This window comes from Desmodus rotundus, chromosome 6 (assembly GCF_022682495.2).
Source record: "Desmodus rotundus isolate HL8 chromosome 6, HLdesRot8A.1, whole genome shotgun sequence".
In the NCBI taxonomy this organism is placed as follows: domain Eukaryota; kingdom Metazoa; phylum Chordata; class Mammalia; order Chiroptera; family Phyllostomidae; genus Desmodus; species Desmodus rotundus.
In genome coordinates this window covers 137,653,474-137,672,720 of record NC_071392.1, presented here as the reverse complement: position 1 = coordinate 137,672,720, position 19,247 = coordinate 137,653,474, and the positions used below count along the sequence as shown (strand labels likewise).

Sequence of the window (19,247 nt, the reverse complement as noted above, 5' to 3'; positions counted from 1 at the left end):
CCTATAGGTCTTAGAAAACCCTTTTCCTTGTAATACCAAAAGAACTCATTTTCCACCAATAACAATGTCACCCTTGTCTCTTAGGTATGAAAAAAATTCTTGATGATTTGCCCTTTTTCATAACAGGCAAGTTCAAAGCTATGTTTAAGGTCACAGAGAAAACTGGTGTCAGAGTCTGGCACACTTCTTTAGAGGAAGTGTGGTGGATAGACTTCCTGGTGGCCCCATGACCCCCACCCTCTGGTGTTCATGTCTTGTATAATCTCCAGCCCCTGAGTATGGAATGGTTGCATGGCTTCTAACCAACATTATATGGCAAAGGTTGATAAAAGGTCACTCTCGTGATTGTGGTATATTACATAATGTTATTCAATGATATGTACTCGGTCTTGCTAGTTGACTCACTTGGAATCTTGCTCTCCTCACTGAATTTGAAAAAAAAAAAGAATCCTATAGCCACAGGGAAATGAATTCTGCCAACATGAACATGGAAGTGAACTCTTATCCAGCCCAGCCTCCAGAAGAGAACCCAGTTCTGGCCAACACCTTGATTGCAGCCTTGCAAATAACCCAGCTAAGATGTGCCCAGGCTCCTGATGCAAAGAAACTATGACATAATCAATGTGTATTTTGTCATTACATTTGCAGTCACTTGTTACACAACATAAAATCCTAGCAGAGCATGGAGAAAAGCCCCACACACCATCGATGTGCTATAGGAACATGGGGAATATGTAGAAAATTTCTGAAACAGCATTTTCCACTGCCACCTTTACCATCCAAGTTCACCCAAGGATTACTTGTATATATGGCCCTCATTCATTCATTCATTCATTCATTTATTCAGCAACCACTCTGGATTAGAGTATATGCTGGGGATTAGAACCTGAGTGAGGTGTCTTCACCCATAAGGGCTTAAGTTTAGGAAGGAGAGACAGCTTTTTATTGAAAAAATTGTCATCCAGGGGCTGCAGATAGAAGTATGACTATGACCCTTGTGAAGATGCAACTGAGTATGAGGGATGTGTGTGTGTAGCTCACAGCACACACACAGCTGCTTGTGTTCTTTATAGTACATGCCACCGAATGCTATGCCCTTCTGAGGTCAGTGGTGAGGGGTTTTCTCAACTCCCTTCCACACTACCATTATCAATCTGGGCAACAGGGGTTTGTCTGTCCTTTCACCACTGCGGGTCAGCACTGAGAACATTGTTTGGCAAAGGAGCTCAAGAATCAGTTTTTGAATGGGTATTTATGATAGAAGCATTATTCCTGAGTTTTTTCTTTCACTGTCAAGATGATGATTTCTAGAAAAATGATAGGAACATAAGCAGCTACTGCAGATGCAGAGGGGATGTGCAAAGGCTGATTCCTGCGTGCCTCTTGCAGAGGCTCTGAGAGGAACCTGGGTGTTGCTTACTGGTTCCTGTGATTACAGCAAAGCCAACAAAGGTGACAAATAAAAGTTCTAGCTGTCTTGTTTTTGACAGTCATAAATTTTCTTATTCCTACTTCAACATATCTGTAATCAACTGGAAGTAAAATTGTTGCAGCTCTCTAACTGCTATACTGTAATTATTTGTACACATTTTCCAATTAGATTTTTATCCCGTTCCTATGGGAATTTAGAAAGCAGTAAGTTATAACTTCATCTGAGTCGTGGTAATTTTTTGAAAGAGGGGGAAACAATCACACATCCACTCAACTGGTATTTTGATCCAAGATGACTTACTATCTAACTGTTCCGTACAATTCCTCTCATTGGCTTAAATTCATAATTGGGTCTTCTTGGACACTGAACAAGGGAGTGAATACAAATGGATCTTTGGACTATAATAATTACTTTCCATCCCATAATTCACTGGAGAGCCATGGTAACCAACAAATCAAGTAGTACTATCCCATGGGAAGCACTGTAATGAGTTTTATTTCCTTTAATTTTTAAACAAAAGCAAGTAATCACTTTGTCCATATTTTAAAATTTTCATTCACTGATTTAATGTAGGTAAAAGAATATTGAATTAGAACCTGGCCATAATTTAGAAACTAAAGCTGATTTTGAAAGCTGTCCTCATAGACAAATGTTAGATATTTTGACTAAAAAGAAAACTGCCTAATTGAACAATTGCAAATTAATGTTTATCATGCTATGCTGTGTCTTTCATAACAGTATAGAAAGGAAAAATCCTAAAATTGAGGGAAATTAGCTAAATATTCTCCATACTTGGGAAAGTAAGTGAAAATTTCAAGTCTGTGGAGTTTTAAAAACTCCACTAACAAAATAAAATCCCATTCATGTCTCACCTGGAATTTATGGCAGAAACAGGACCTATGGTGTTTTTAAAGTGGCTAGACACTGCTGGCAGGAAAGTCAATGCAGACAAAATATTAAAACAGCCCACCTGAGGTTACCACAGAGACAGATGAGTACTTTCACTCATTTAGCTCCCTTTACAAGGACTAGATGTTTCTTCCTGCTTTGGCTATTAAAATCCCTTTTAAACCCTTTGAGCTCTCAAGAAACTTTGTTTTGTTACCCCAAACCATTTTCTTCTCTAAAGTATTTTGGTCTTTTCTTGCCCAATTTAGCTTCTAGCTGGAGGCTGTTCTGTCATCTGTTGGTTCTACATGTAATGCCTTCGTGGTATAGCCAGACTGTGGGAACCTGAGGCCGGTGGTCCTGCCTTACAACGACGTCCTTGACTCTGTGCTCAGCATCTACAGGGTGGGCAGTGGCTGGGACCTCTCCACTCCCATTAAGTGATGCTTTACCGACTTGTTAGTTAAGTTACTTCCTGAGTCAGAGTTTCATCAAGTGTAAAATAGGGACAATAATACCATCAACCTCCTGGGTTGTGGGCAGATTGAGTGAAAAAATTCACAATTTCTTAGTGGAGTGCCTGGTGCCTGGGAAGCTCCCAGAAAATGGAAGCCTTCTGCTGCACACATATTTGCTGACTGCTATGGATAGTTCTGAATCTTCTACCACATCCAGAGATAAAATCTTTCCAATCTAAATTTAGGAAGTCACATACTTGGCAGCTGCAGGTTTATGCAGATGGTCTTTCCTTGTCTGGGGAAACTACTGTATTTCGTAGATTCTTTATTTTTCACTCACACTTTAGGATCTTGGAACTCAGGAGGTGTTTTACAATCCAGTCTTTCAAGTGGCTGAGAGAAGTTTTGTTTTGTTATTTTAGAGCCAATCAAATCCAGCATGAACTGGTTGATTCTTATTTTTTTCCCCTCCTCACCCATGACCATGCTTATTGATTTTATCTTATTATTTAAAAATATATATTTATATTTTATTTTAATAGTTTCTTTTTGTTTTTTACTTCCATCACCATTTATCCTCCCTACACTCTCTCCCACTTCCCCCCTCCAAGCCCCCTCCCCCCACAATCACCACACTGTTATCCATGCCCCTGAGTTCTTTTTCTTTTTTGCTCAATTCCTCCACCCCAGACCCCTAACCCCACCCCGAGCTGTCTAGTTGATTCCTTTGAAAAAAAAAACAATTTTATAAAGAGAATTACATCTTCAGAAGCCTCTTTCTCTTCGCTGTTGTCCTTCATGCTTTTAACTGCCCCACCCTCAGAGTGCCACCATTGTTACCCTTTAAATGTCACAGACAGAGAGGCACTGCTAATGTTACCATGTACATGTTTTTTAAGCTATTTGATGCCATGTGGTTCAAATTCATAGCACTTCAAACTGATCCCCGTTACACTGAGGGCAGAAAGTTATGGTTGATAGAGCTCCCTCACAATTAAAATGCCTATTTGGTTATAGGGAACTGTTCCACGTGTGGGAAATGTATCCCAGCTCCCACTTGGAAAAGCCAGTGGGTGCGAGGTTTGGCAGGCAGGCCACGCCCATGGACAGGTTCTCCCGTGGGGAATCAGGCCTGCATTGTACCTAGGCTGCTATGAGACTTGCTTTTGCTAAAACTCCCTCACCCTGGATTGAGGCAGCAAATGTTTACTTAGTATCTTTAACTTCCTAAAGTCTGTGCTAAACCACCCAAGTATGGAGTGTAACCAGTTCAACCACTTTCCTGCTTGAGCTGTAACATCCTTCTCTTTGAAGTAATTAGCAATATTCTGTCCTTTGTTGTCCTTAAAAGGTAATCACCTGTGGTGAACCTGTGCATAGTAAATGAGGGTCATCCTGGATGTAATGTGCCCAGAAAAGCAATAAAAGCCTGTCCAGGCAGGGGTCAGCTCTCTCGGGCTCTATATAGCCCTCTCGCCCTCTCTCACTTAAGAGAGTGGCCATGCCGTCCCTTTTTCTCCACAGGATTTCTGTAGTCTGTGTGTATTTGTCTATTGCTGCCACAACACAGGATCCTGCTGGCCAGGATCCACATCATTTGGTCGCTACTGGCTTGTAAAGCCTTAATGATATTGACAGGTATCCAGATTTTCCCAGACTATTTTTGAGGTTTGCCTGTTGTCCCAGCATAATTAATAACAGCAACTCCTTTCATCCTCAGGAGTACTCTGGTTTGGATGATGGATGATATGATTACCCAATGTGAAGACCAAGGTAGGTCTAAAAGTGTTTGGTTTTCATGTCCTGTATTTTCATTTTGTCTCTGTGTGGTTCAGGCAGAGTCAATTTCCTCATAACTCTTGCTGCATGCTGATTATACAATGAAAAGCAAAACACACATGGCCCTAGCTCATGGAGTTTACAGCTTAGTAGAGCAAATGGACATTACTTAATTACACACCATAAATGTCACAACTCCTCAGGAGAGGTACAAGATGCTGTGATTGCTATGCACCTGAGGAAGTAGGGGAGCCTTGCAGGCATGAGAAATTCACCTGAATTGTTTTCTGATCCCAGAAGGATGCCACTCATTTAACACAGTGTTCAAAATGTCATTGCGTTTGCCTTCTACTCATTTGCTATTGTGAGGAGACATTTCAGTTTATAAAGAGGGCTTTCTGAAGATAGGCATAAAGTAATAACTGTGGGTATGTGAAGGGCAAGGAACAGAAAGTTAACCCTTTGTTTCTTATTAAAGTGGCAAAATTATCATGGGAGAAATAAATAGGAAGAGCAGATTGGAACAATGATATTTGGGATTAGTAAGCTCCTTAAGAGTACCAATTACATCAATTTTTCTGTTCTGGTGTGGGTTTTTTCCTCTGGAATTCCTTTAGGAACATGGTTCTAAGCATACAGCAGAAATGCTCAGGGCATCTTGACTTGTGGTGACAGGGAAAGTGAACCCCGGAGAAAGAAGACACAGGATCCAGATTCAAACAGAAAAAGGAGAAGGTTAAAGGCTTGGTTTTCCATAGTTCCTGTCTCCTTTCTGGGACCTGTAATGTCAGCAACCAAAACAGACTGTGGGGTGGAGGTCTGGGGTAGGATGAGTGAGCGTGGAGGCTCTGGGCAGGTCTGCAGGACAAAAACATGAAACGGTCTCAGAAAGTACTGCGGAGACCAGGAACCAACATGGGAGCCAGTCTGAGAGAGAGATCGCTGGCGAACAGGACCCCAGTTATTGACAAAACGACAGGTGTGTAAATTTACTTCCAAGAGCCTACACCGTGATTCGCTGGTCTGCTTTCCATTTATCTGTTTTTCCGAAGAGCATGTTTCCAATACAAATAGGCCCTTCTAAAGACCGGAAATTAAATAATAACTGTGTAAGTGTACAGAGCCAAGGTGAAAAAAAAATTGATCCATGGTTCCTGCACAGAAAACCTATCAGTGATTATGTTACCTCTTCATCCACAGGCTCTGCATTAATGCAGGTAAATTCCACGTAAATGTTAACTCCTGTCAAGCAAAAAAGTTATCTAGCCAAATTTTTACTAAATGAGACATAATTGTATTGATACTTAAAAACTCAACAAATTCTTCAAGGATTAGAGATGACAGTGGCAGTCACACGTGGTGATTTTTCATTTAATGATGTGTAATTAATTAATGCATATATTTCATGTGTGCCATTAATACAAGTGGGGCTGCAGAAAGAGCTCTGACTTTAGGACCAGGAAGAACTGAGTTTATATAAATCCCGACAGTGCCATTTGCCTGCGGTTTGTCCTTGGCAAAGCTTTGAGCCACAGTGTTCTCCTCTGTGTAGTGGGGATACTGTCATGACGTGCGGAATCCTCCTTCAGTTTTGGGAATTTAATAAGAGAACATATGAAGGCACTTAGCAGTGCCCGGCATGTCATCAGGAAACAGTCACTGCTTTGATGGTGATTGGGTTCAAACTTCTTATCAGTAACCTGGATGATAATTTAAATTCCCCCTATTGTGGTTTTCTCGCATTTAGTACTGATCTAACTGTATGTGTTCTAAACATATCATGAGGGATCAAGTGAGATGTACAAGAAATCATCATTAAAACTATCAATTGCTTTACAAATATAAAGTATTATTATCTTTCCCCCCTAGTTGGGTTTATGGCTGCTTTGTTGCAGTTGCCCCTTAAACAGCATGGGTTTGAACTGCACAGGTCCACCACCATGTGGGTTTTTTCCAATACTCAGTCAGCCATTCTTGTACCTACAGTCTGGCACCTGTGGATTCAACCAACCATGGAGTAAATACAGTATTTTCTGTCCAAGGTTGGGAATCCTTGGGTACAGAGATGTATGCATTGTGCTGCCCCATTTTATTTAAGGGACCTGAGCATCTGTAAATTTTGGTACCCATGGCAGGGGTGGGCTAGAAACCATCCTCGCCCCCTCATGCCAGAGACTGAGGATACTGAAGGATGACTGTTAAGTTTGGGGGGAGTCAAAATTATGTGCAAATTTTCAATTGAATAGGGGGTTAGCACCCTTAACCCCGTCCATTGTTCAAGGCTCAACTGTATTTGTTTGTCTTTACTCAACACAAATGTCCCCAGTGAATGAGACATGTCAAGGTGACGTCTTTGCAACACACAGAAGAGGGACTCAACACAGCCTGTAGAACAGGCAGATGTTAGGGCTCTGATTTCCTTCCCAGAGATTTTTCTTCCTTCCCTTGAATTTCCTTCATTTCTATTTCAATTCATGCTTTTAATATTTGCTAAGTTCCTATATGTCACCTCTCTCCTCTGTGTCTAAGCTTAGTTATAATACAGCACCAATATTCATTGATTCTGGTCTTGGACACAATGTACTTAGCTGTTTTGTTTTTTTTAATCTGTGAAATAAGGACCAAAACCTACCTCAAGGGGCTGTTGTAAGAATTAGGTGAGGGTTAAATGTCATGTTCAACAAGTACCTTGTGAATTCTCTCCTGTGCACTCAGCCCAAGGCTGTCTGTCTCCTTGGACTTGACTGACCTGTGAATGATGCGCTGGCTCTGCAGGTAGTCCAGGGCCATGGTCAGCTCACAGATGAAGAGCTTCACAGTGTCTTCCTGGAAACGGACGTTCTGCTGCAGGTGATAACGCAGGTCCCCACCCAGCAGGAGGTCCACTACCATGAACATGTCTTCCTCATCTTGGAAGGAGTACCTGGAATAGAATTAGAAATGAAAATGTATATAATACAGCTGCCCACTGAAGACTCCCAGAGGCAAATGACCCCCTACAGATCAGAGCAGAGTGCTAGTGAGCTAAGAGGTCAGGTTTTGGGAGTAGGTCGTCTCTACTCACTCTATTACCCTGGGCCCTTAGTTTCCACATGTATAAGACCAGATTAATAAGAATATCTAGCACATTTGATCATAGTAAAGAATAAAGTATAACATCTAAGTCATACCTGGCATATAGTATGTACTTATTAACAGTTAGCTGACAAAGCTATTAAACCAAGGTAATAAAGAAAACCCATTTATTCACTTGTTATTAACAAGCATATCCTAACCACACTGTTGCAGGAGGTCCATAAAATGTGGATTATGAGGCCTCCTTGAAGCATTCTCATGCCCATTTTCCAGGCTAACAACTTCATTGCCCGGCAACATTATGAGAAATCATGTACCCACACTAATGATAAGAAAAATATATAAAGGAGGCAATAAAGAAGAAAGTGCACAGTACAAGGAAGTAATTCACCCAGTCTTTGAGATGGGGAGGTAAGGGAAAGCTTCTCAGCAGAGGTAAAACCTGAGCTAAATCCTAAAGGACAGTGACAATAACCATAACTAAAAAATAAAGCTAATGCCGCTAATACTTCTACCAAGCGCCTTCCCTGGGGCAGGCTCAGAAGCACTCAACATTGTTACCCTATGGGTCCCACAATGCTGCTCTCACGCTCCCATTTTACAAATAAGGAAATCAAGGCTAACTGAAGGTTAAGTAACTTGCCAAGGTCAAGCACCCAATAGGTGGTTGAGCTGAAGTCTTCTCTGGGTCCAAAAGTCAGATTTGAAAGAGAAAGTTACATATATTGAGCACAGACATGGGAAAGAACAGAGTGTGAGTGGGGAGAGGAAATAGTTTGGGTTTTCTGGAATAACAGGTATGATGGGGGAGCTTGAGCCTAGAGAAGGAAGGCAGAGGGCAGGTCCCAGGAAAGGAGCTCATTCAGAGTCTACAGGTGTCCAAGAGACACCGAAGGGAGGTATGATCAGACATGGGCTTCATACCTGAAGGAACACAGCCAGGGAGGAGGGATCGGAAGAGGAAATGAGCCACAGGAGAGCAGATCTGGTCTCTGGTGTTTGCAAAGAATCTCCTGTAAAAATGCATTCCTGCTGCTTTGATTCGTTTTGTTTCTCTCAAAGCAGAGACACAAGCACTCATCACAATAGAGCTCTCACTAGCAACACTGTTTTGACGTTTCTTTTGACATCGTATCACTGAAATCACACTTTCAAGTTTTTCTTGAACTAGGAATTAAGTGCCTGCCAGCAGAGTCCAGAGATGCAAACCAATTCCTAGTGACAGATTCTTTGCTTGGGAAACAAACGTAGAATATCAATGATAGGAGAACTGTACTTTGTACTTTTGTTCTTTATAATGATCATCATGCTGAAGGATAAGGAAGGGACTTCACTGAAAACGAACAGAAAAAGAGAAGTTCTATGAAGCGTTAATCTGAGGCAGTAACATTCTAATGAGGAATAACTGTCCTGATGTTTACTTGTTCAATAGATAAAATCGTGATTCCCACAGTAGTCTGAGTCACACAGAAGGTGTCAGAAAGTAAGCCCCTGGGAGCAGTTTAGACAGAAACACAGGAAATGCTATGTAAAAATCAGAAACACATCCTTGGCATTGCCTTTTAGGGAATGATATTCTTCACCTTGATGCAATGACTGGCTGGTCATCTCTGCCTTTGGTTTAATGGGTACCAGGAAAGGTGCCTGGGCTGTGTGGTTCACAATCTTTCCAGCTGCACCGCTAAACATTATATTGGTTGTGTTTTACAGTTCTTTCAGTAAGCAACAAGGTGCTAATTAATACATAATCATGTGTGGGACCTGTTGTACCTTAGGGTCCTCTTAGCTAATATAATAGAAACCGAGATTGCTGGTGGGATGTGAGCAGTCTTTGGGCATGGCCAGTGAATGGGGAGGGATGGTGAGGTGGATGATGACTGGGTACCAAAGAAGGAAGAAAAGAGTGCCGACTACGAACATATCTATCTAGATACCCATGGAGACAGCCTATGCAGACTGGGTTGGGATTCAGAGCAGCCGTGGCTGCCTTCAGCTCCCCACTGGAGGCAGGTAGAGGGCAGAAATCAGGTAACAAACCAGAGGACTCTCTCGCATGATGCCATTTAACTCAAAGTGGGGACAATGGTTTTATCAAAGTCAACGAACAAACTTTTTTATTGGGACTTCAGTTAAGCTATTTTTACTGAAAAAACAGACTAAAAAAGATGCCCATTGTGGCAAGATAACAACAATGTTCAATCATGTCGGGAATTATGAATTAAGGAAAAATAAGCAAAGGCAAAAGGCAACATGCTTCCCTTGCCTGGTGTGAATATAAATTTATTTATTCATGGTTTGGCCATTAAAATCATCTTTCTCCTTCATCACATCAGATCTGAAACTCTCAGAGGGAGGGAAGATAAGTATTTTATTTTCCAGAACTGTCCCAGGTAAAATATATGGGTCTAACACAGTTTGGTGATAACTAGAATATGCAAATTCATATCATATTCTGATTTTTTTTTAAAGAAAAGAGGTTTTTTTCATATCTCTACCATTTATCACATAGACTCACTGTTGTGTTTCCATAACTTTTTTTTTGGTATGTTATATCGTGGCTTATTTATTTCTTAGTTGCCAGCTCCAAAATGAACAACTCTGGTCCCGATACACGTGAAAGGCATTGCAAAGTGTGCTCAGCAAGACTAACGAAGTAACAAAAGCTCACCTACCGTACCCTCCTCTACCATGTCTGACCCAGACCACTGCAATAGGCTATTCTTAGCTCTCTCCAATCCACTCTACACATCACAGTCACATGTTTAAATGTGAGTCGCATGTTATTCAGCCTTGTAAAATGCTTTCATCTCTTTCCATGGTCTTCGGGACCCTGTATGGTCTGGCCCTGTTTACTTTTCTAGACTTACCTTTAAGGTTTTTTCCTTTCATTTATCAATTACTGGCTCATGCCTTCCTCTAGCCTTGGAAGCTTGTGATGTGGTGTGACCCAAGGCTGTCTACTGCCTAGTTATTTTCTACTGATCTTTCAGTCTCAGCCTAAGGGTCACTTCTCAGAGACATTTCTCACTGTCCACATTAAATCCTGGCTCACAGACAATGCCGTAGTCTTGCTCACAGATCTTACTGTAATTTAATTCTTTTTCCTTTTTTGTTGTTCAAATACAGTTGTGTTCATCCCCCCCCCCACCATCCTCAACAAAATATTGGCAATCTGCATCCAGCAATACATTAAAACGATCATACACCATGGCTAAGTGGGATTCATCCCAGGGATGCAAGGATGGTACAATATTCGCAAATCAATAAATGTAATACATCACATAAACAAAAGGAAAGACAAAAATCACATGATCATATCAATAGATGTGGGGGAAGCATTTGATAAGGTATGGCAACTATTTATGATAAAAATGCTCAGCAAAGTGGGAATAGAGGGAGCATACTGCAACATAATAAAGGCCATATATGAGAAACCTACAGCCAACATCATACTCAATGGGAGAAAACTAAAAGTTTTACCAATAAGATCAGGAACAAGACAAGGATGTCTGCTTTCACCACTTCAATTCAATGTAATTTAAAAATATTTATCTGTATGCTTTTGGATGAACTGCCTTCCTTCCCACCGTGAGATGAGAATGCATGACTGCTTTTACTCATCCTTGAATCCTTGGTACCTGTACAAGGTCTGAAGTGTGTACTCTACAAATAGTGGTAGAAAAAAAAATTAATGAACTAAAGAAGGGAAAGAGAAAAGCAAGATTAACACACAAGTTTTAAAACTTTTATAAAAATATGCATATTGATTTTAGAGAGAACAACATTGATGTGAGAGAGAAACATCAGTGGGTTGACTCCCATATGTGCACCCACCAGGGATTAAACCCACAATCTAGGCAAGTACCCTGACCGGGAATCAAACTCCCAACCTTTTGGTTCATGGGTCAATGCTCCAACCAACTGAGTTATACACACAAGTTTTGGGTGGGTCTGTGGTACAAAACATTCCCTAGTTTCTATTTTTAAAAGTTAGCATGTTTACCTAATTAAGTTCAAAGAAATCACATGCCTGGAGTTGTCTCATGGAGGCCATCTTGAGATTAACCTGAATCTGAATATTGAAAGAGACTGAAAATATTATTCAATTGTTTTTCAAATTGTGAATCATCACCCATTAATGGGTTGTGAAATCAGTTTGGCTGTTCATTGAAGAAATAAAATAGATTGAATAACATAGAATAAATGTTATTAACATGTAAGGCTAGACATTGTTTATGAAACTTTGTTCTTGTGAATACAGTGTGTGTCTCTATGAGTATATCCACAAGGTTGTGGTGGAAAATGTCTTACTTCCTATGGGTTGCAGTAAAAAAAAAACATGACCCAAGGGAAGCTGCTGCCTATTGCAGACCTATTGTGCCAAATCCTAACTTAAACTCTGCCTAAGCAAGGGTTGGTTTTTACATCTCCATCTAGCAAAGCAAGGGAAACACATGACTGATATTAGTTATTGCTTCTCAAAGCCACTGGATATTGGAGAAGAAGAAACTGATTGATTTCAAAGATAAAATCGATTTAAAAACACACTGAAGGAAAACACAAATGGAAAATGCATAGGCTTCAGGCAGGCCTGCGCTAAATATCACACGTGAATTTAGAGCAAGTCCTACAATCTATGAGAAAATGCCAAACACCTAGAATAGCCAAAATAATTTTAAAGAAGAAAAAGATTGAAAGACTTTCACTTCCCCATTTCTAAATGTCTTATACTGTCTTGATAACTGTCTTAAACAAATAGTGAACATTCTACTACTCATGAAGCACTGTTAAGCACTAAGAAGGAAGAAACTAGTAACACATACTACAACATTGATGAACCCCATCAACATTAGGCCAAAAGTGAAAGAAGCCAGGCATAAGAGATCACGTGTCTATAATTCCATTTATATAAAATTGCCAGAAAAGGCAGATTTATAGATACAGAATATTGGTTGCCTGGGGCTCAGGATGAGAATGGGAATTAACTCCAAAGGGGCATGAGGGATCATAGTGGAAGGGAGAAAAGGCTCTAAAATTGATCTATAGTGATGGTTGCACCACTCAGGAAGTTGCTAAAGATCATTGGGAATGGGTAAACTGTATGATGTGAAAAAATACCTCAATAAAATTGTCATTAAAAAAAGAGGATATTGAGTAGAGAAACAACATTCTAGTGTAGAGAGAGGTTAAATACGTGTTTGCTCTAGAATCACAAGTTAGGAAATTGTGGAGGCTGGATTGCATCTAACCCCATGCAGTTTACAGACATGCTGTGTGACAAAGCCCAGCCAAGTTCATGAGAGAAAAAACATCCGGGGCCCTATAATAAAATCCTGCCAAGATAATTATTTAAATGCCCTTCAAGTCAGCTCTCAAAATTCAATTTGTAGGCTTCCTGGATAGTCTCATTCCAATGCTGGGGCATTTCTATCTTTGGCCAGGGACCTTTACAGAAGTTTTAAGAACTGATATTGTCCTCTGTGCTAAAGCAATACAACAATTATCTGTGGTTTTTGGACTCTGAACAGCGGTGTTCATGGCAGGCTTTTCCATTTAGGAAAGGCATTAGCCCTTGTGAGAAGAGTCCCCTGAAGAATGGACGAAGAGGAGGTTAGGGTACAGTGTCCTGTTCATTCAGTACAGATTTGAATTTTAAAACTATTCTTTCACACAACTGCCCATCCTATGTCTCTTCTTGTGGCTCTGGAGTAATTTTCTAAAGTGTCCCTAGTGTGAAATTCATAAAGAAATAAAGCCAAACTAGTATTATTTCCCCCAACTAATTTACCATGACAACATTTAAAAACTGAGGTTTGCAAATGTTTGATTTCAACAGTTTATCAAACTATACTCAGTTGTGTGCGTGTGTGTGCGTGTGTGTTTAGCTGATATGCCCCAGCCTGCATGACAAGCTGAGGGTAAAGAAAGGTAACTGGCTTGGATGACCCTGGAACCGAGCTGAGACAGCAGCTCTTTGCTACTATGAATTTAGAGGGAGGGGTTTTACATCTAAACAAGCATGTCATGACTTCTCACTCAAGTACCAGAGTGGAGCATTTCCACCAGGGCTTGTCAAGAGCCGCTGTTGGTGAGGACATGGAGAAACAGGAGCTCTCCTGTGCTCTGAACAGAGGTTAATTTGGAGAAACCACTGATGAAGACAAGTTGGAAATCCCTCTTGAAAAAAACACAGGGTTTCTGAGCCTGTAATTTCACTGAGCCTGAACTTTCACTATGGATACACTTGAAAAATTATACTAAGATGTACTTATAAGGATACTCATTACATTATATAAAATCAAATACAATGTTCATGTCCATCAGTAGGAGGACATGCAAGTAAATTATGGTAAATTCATGTTACAGATTATACAGGATTTTTAAAAATGAGGCAGATCTATATTCTGATATGAAAAGATTTTTAAGATATGAAGAAAAAGTGAGGGAAAACACTGTTTATACTATAATATGCATTATAGTATGTAATATGCATTATAATATACAGATGTAATATTTATACCATAACATGCATTATAGTATATAGTATATAGATGCTTAGAATGTATTTTAAAAGGATATACACACAAGCATAAAAGAAAAATAAACATATTACATACATATGCCAATATATGCATACAATTTTTCTGAAAATAAGATAACCAATTATCTAAATGGTAAGATTATAAGTAATTTTTTATTTATAGTTTTATATTTTAAAGCTTTACAAATATAACAAAAATATTTCCTTTGACTCTGATATATCTATGTTGTCTTCTTTGCCATGAATAGTAAACAGTATAGTGAAGATAGACAATATTGCATTATAATCATCAAAGTTGCTAAGAGACTAGGGCTTAAGGATTCTAAGCACTAAAAAGAAAAGATGATTATGTAACATGATATAAGTTCTCATTATCACTTCAATGGCAACAATCTTACTGTGTGTGTGTATCAAGTTAACATATCATACACCTTACATTTGCACAATGTTATGTGTCAAATGTATTTTAATAAAAAAGGAATAAGAATAATATATGTCGTCTCATCAGGAAAGGAACTAACACAGATAAGTCAGCTTCTAATCTATATAAATTATCTAGTACCTTTCATCAAATACACAATTTCACATTTCCCTGATTGTTCTTTAAATCTTCCTTTAAAAAGTTTATAGGTTATTTGAGTCATCTAAATGAATTCAGATAAGATTCATATATTACCTTTGGTTTATGTGCCTTAAAAAATCTTTTTTTTAATTCTATAGATTACCTGATCAACTCTCCTTTCACTTCGAGTAATGTTTTGTTGAAGAAACCAAATCATTTTTTTTTCTGTAGCATTTCTACAATCTGAATTTCACTGATTGCATTCATGCCATGTTTTTCTATGGGTTCCACAACTCCATATTTCATGAAAATTAGATTTTGAGACTTGTTCAGATTCAGGTTTGATTTTTTGGTGGAAAGACTACTTCACAGATGTATACATAGTATGTGTTCTTTGATCAGAAGGCGTAGAATTAATAAGGGTATCTTTTCATGGTATTATCAGCCATTAACCATTTGAATGCCTAGATGCAAAAATTCCTTAGGGGTTGTGATATTTAAGTTCTATCATTTCTCCTTTGTATTTTAGCTGGAGGACTTTTGTAAAGAAAAATTGGCTTTTATCAATCATTTGGTTACTCTCAGGTACAGTTCCTATTAGGAAAGGTAAAACAATTTTAAGTCTTTATTTGCCACTTTCAAAATGATGTGTTGGTTTCCTAGAGTCCTCCAAAAAAAATCACCAAGTTTTTTTCAAATAATGAAATCATGGGTTTGATATTATTACCCTTATTGACATTCAGTTCATGTCTGTTCTTTGACCAGTAGAAACATAGTTAAGTTGGATCATATGTTACTTTGAAATGACCGTAGGAGGTTTTGATAACTATGACTTTCTGATGTGAAAAGACATTCCTGCCTATCTTGTATATTTCCCCTACTAGACTATCTGGGAGGTTGGCATGTTTACTGCAATCTGGTTCTTATTCTTACTAGGATTTTTCAGAAAACAGATAGAAATAAATAAAGATATTTGTCATAGATAAAGGTAAGCTAAGAGAAACACATCCTAAGTTCATAATAATGCTCAACCTATTTCCCACTGAAGGATGTTCAGGTTGTTTCTAGTCTTTTGCTATTACTGGTGGTATAACAGTGAACATCTTGAAGCAAATGTCTTTTTGTATTCTGACCAGGATCACTTTGGTATAGATTCCTAGAAGTGCATTCCCTAGGATAAAGATTTTTTAAAACAAAAAGTAATGTCATATCCAATTCTTGCTCAGTATTGCCAAATTAATCTCGATAGAAGGTGTATCATTTTGGATTCTCAACAGCAATATACAAGAGCTCCTACTTCCCCATATCCTCTCTCTAGTGTATGTTGCCCAATTTCCAGAAGTTTTTAACTTCAGAAAAACCCAGGAGACAGCAAGAACATTTGAAACTTGCATAGCACTTTGTCTCACAAGTAGCCCTAGAAAGTCCTCCAAGGAAAAAGCACACCTTCAATGGCACTGCAAAAACCCACAGATGACCTCCTTCTCTCTTGCACATAATGAGTGTATGTACAGGTTAAACACTCATATACCTAAAATCCATGAAAATGGATGATTCAGAGTTTATGTAGATCATTTTGCCAGTGAGTAGAATGGGTGAGGGAACTGCCACATAAGAGTTATGATAAATGTTCATTAAAACTTCCTTTATAGGCAGAAGAAAATTCTGTGTAAATTTTAAACAAAAGAATTTTTTTGTACATTAATACCATTGGTCTAAGTTCATCTTTCCTGTACTTTAGTTATTCCTGACCTATTCTTTTAATTTATTAATTTTTAAAAGAGACATGAAAGGAGAGCAAGTGAGAGAGAAACATCAATTTGTTGTTCCACTTATTTCTGCATTCATTGGTTGATTCTTGTATGTGGCCTGACTGGGGATCAAACCTGCAACCTTGGTGTATCAGGATGACACTCTAACCAGGCCAGGGCTTTCCTGACCTATTCTTGTCAAACACAAATTACATGCTACCCCTCTGTGTTTCTCTCTCTGCACTTCCACACGCCCAGCCATTTCTCTGTTACAGAGTACTCCAGAAACCTAGCTACATAGATGGTTACATTATGTTATATTGCATTGTGACCATTAATATTTTTTTGCCTGAATTCCTCATTTGATGAACAATGTGAGGAATTTGTGTTTTGCTCATCTCTGTATCCATCAGCAACCCCCACCCTCGCGGGTGGTCCATAGTGAGCACTTGTTTATTCAATGACCATTTGACAAATATCTATCGTATGTTTGTTTACTTGTACATGGTGCTGGAATAAAGGAATAAACCAAGGAGTGTGGTTCCCCTCTTCCTAATCATCTATAACAGATAAACACATATTTACACAAGCAAATATGCAGTTAAAACACATGCTAAGGGCTGTAAGAGAGAAGTGTAAGAGACCATGATAAAGACTCACAGAAGAACCTATTATTTCATTTTTGCTCATTTTTTATTTATTTATTTTTACTTTCAGAAGGACCTAATTTTCATCGTAGGGGGTCACAAAAGCCTCAGAGAAAGTATTACACATACTACCTGATTTGGACCACAAACTATAGCCTCAAATAAAATGAATAAAAATCCATGACTCACACAATGAAAAAATTTGTAGGTGATTTTTTTTTAAAGTCACATATAACAGGTTACTAATTATTTTTCTGACATTCCGATGCAGTCATTGGTTTTCCTTCAGCCCTGACCTTCCTCTGGCCAGAGCACTGAAGGATATTTTGTGACCCGTCAGCTCATCTGTACTGGCTCTGGAGATGTTAGCACATGCTTAGGTTGTGGGCCAGGTCCCCAGTGGGTGGCATGGGAGAGGCAACCTATCCATGTATCTCTCACTCATCGATGTTTCTCTTCCTCTCTTTCTCCCTCCCTTCCTCTCTTTCATTTATGAAGCCTCTCAGGGGAAAATTTGGCTGTGATTATTTTCTGCAGAATCTCTTGAGACAGTTACCTCAGAGAATAGAAAAGCCAGTTAACAGGCCAAGGGGAATAAAAGACATCGGTACCCATATGAAAGGAAAAGCCAAGACTCAAGCTCAGATGATAATGAGGAACAATGAAATCACACTTTGACCCATAGTGTTTACCAGTGGTTCAGAAAAGTCCATTTTAGAAGTTAACACTTTTTGTGCTTCATAAGACTCATAGGCTGATTACAGAGAGACAGTCCATGTGGGGAGAGTTTGGGCTGTCGGTGGGATGACAAACAGCCACTTGTGGTTCTGACAGTGGCTAGGCAGCACCACCTGAGCTGGGAGAGGTCCTGGATGTGCTGAGTCGCACATTTTGACTGGCCACATCTCCAGAGTGGATGAAGAAGAAAGGCAAAATGTTCATCTGGCCCCAGTTGTGGTCAACCTTTTGCCTCTATAGGCAGAGAGGCAGTTTACTCACTTACTGACCAAGTTACCAACCCAGTCTCAGAATTTCAGGGTGAAGAGAGGATTTCCCAGCACTGCTACCAATTACAGAAATTCTTGTTTTGTCCTTCATGCCCTCCTTCTTGCCTCTTCATTTTTAATGCACCCCACTTCCCTTCACCTGATTAGTGTTTATAGCCAAACTAGATCAATTGCATCTTCAGAAAGGTCTTGATCATTCCTGCCTCTGCTTTCATCTCATGTGGATCTTCCATCCATCTCTGTTCCTGATATCCAGTGGATAGAACACTACCAGCAAGGCAGGAATAGGCAGAATGATTTTTCTCAAACTGGAGTATATTAAGTGGTGATTTTGTTTCACTAAAGCATTATCACATGTCAGCCATTTATTTTTAAATAGCTCTTACATTTTTTAAATTGATTTTGCACTTGAATTTAATTTTTAAAAGTTTGGTTTTAGAGATTTGGAGGTAAGGATTCCTATGTAAGTTAATAAAATAAAATATCAGTTAACACTGAGGATCTTAGAGAATTTGGAGGGTGGGATTTGGAATCCAGATTTGCTAACACTTTCTGGTTTTGTGATTTGGTTAGGGAATCAAACCTCTCATCTTTAGCTAATCATCTTTGTAAGGGGACATATGATATCTGCAGATACATGAGATAAATATTAATATATGGAGATATATGAGGCCAGTATGTGAAGACATATAAGATAATGTGGGTAATATCTTAGCGTAGTACCTCAAAAATATAAGCTGCCTTAAAGAGTGACTTTACATATGTGTGATTTCCTTAAGTTTCCCCCAACAATCTACTTCTTTAGCCTGCTTCCTAAAAATGTACTTTTCAACTCATTAAACTTTGTCATAGTGAGGACTCCTTTCCCAATTAATCCCCAGTCATGATTAAACCCACCTATATTCTTTAAAATGCAACAAAAAAATAGCATCTATTAAGTGCACTTAAAGGAGAAAAACACGAAACAGCGCTTATTGGATTCACTTGAAATTCATAACCACAAGTCTCAAGTTGATACTTAGATAATCCCATTCTAAGTCTCTATTGATGTCATGTTTTCAATCACCTAGCACTTCTCTCCTTAAAATTTCACGTATGTGCACACTC

At 39.1% G+C, this 19,247-nt stretch overlaps 1 protein-coding gene across 3 annotated transcripts in view; it reads right to left on the bottom strand.

Moving 5' to 3' along the window:
* The window catches only part of STK32A (serine/threonine kinase 32A), a 112,774-nt gene that overhangs the window by 51,903 nt on the left and 41,624 nt on the right, over nt 1–19,247 (bottom strand). For all 3 annotated transcript variants that reach the window (XM_024576970.4, XM_045185146.3, XM_053927014.2), the window contains exon 5: nt 7,307–7,480. In XM_024576970.4, the coding sequence (XP_024432738.1) occupies nt 7,307–7,480 (174 nt within the window). The remainder of the gene's footprint in view (nt 1–7,306; nt 7,481–19,247) is intronic.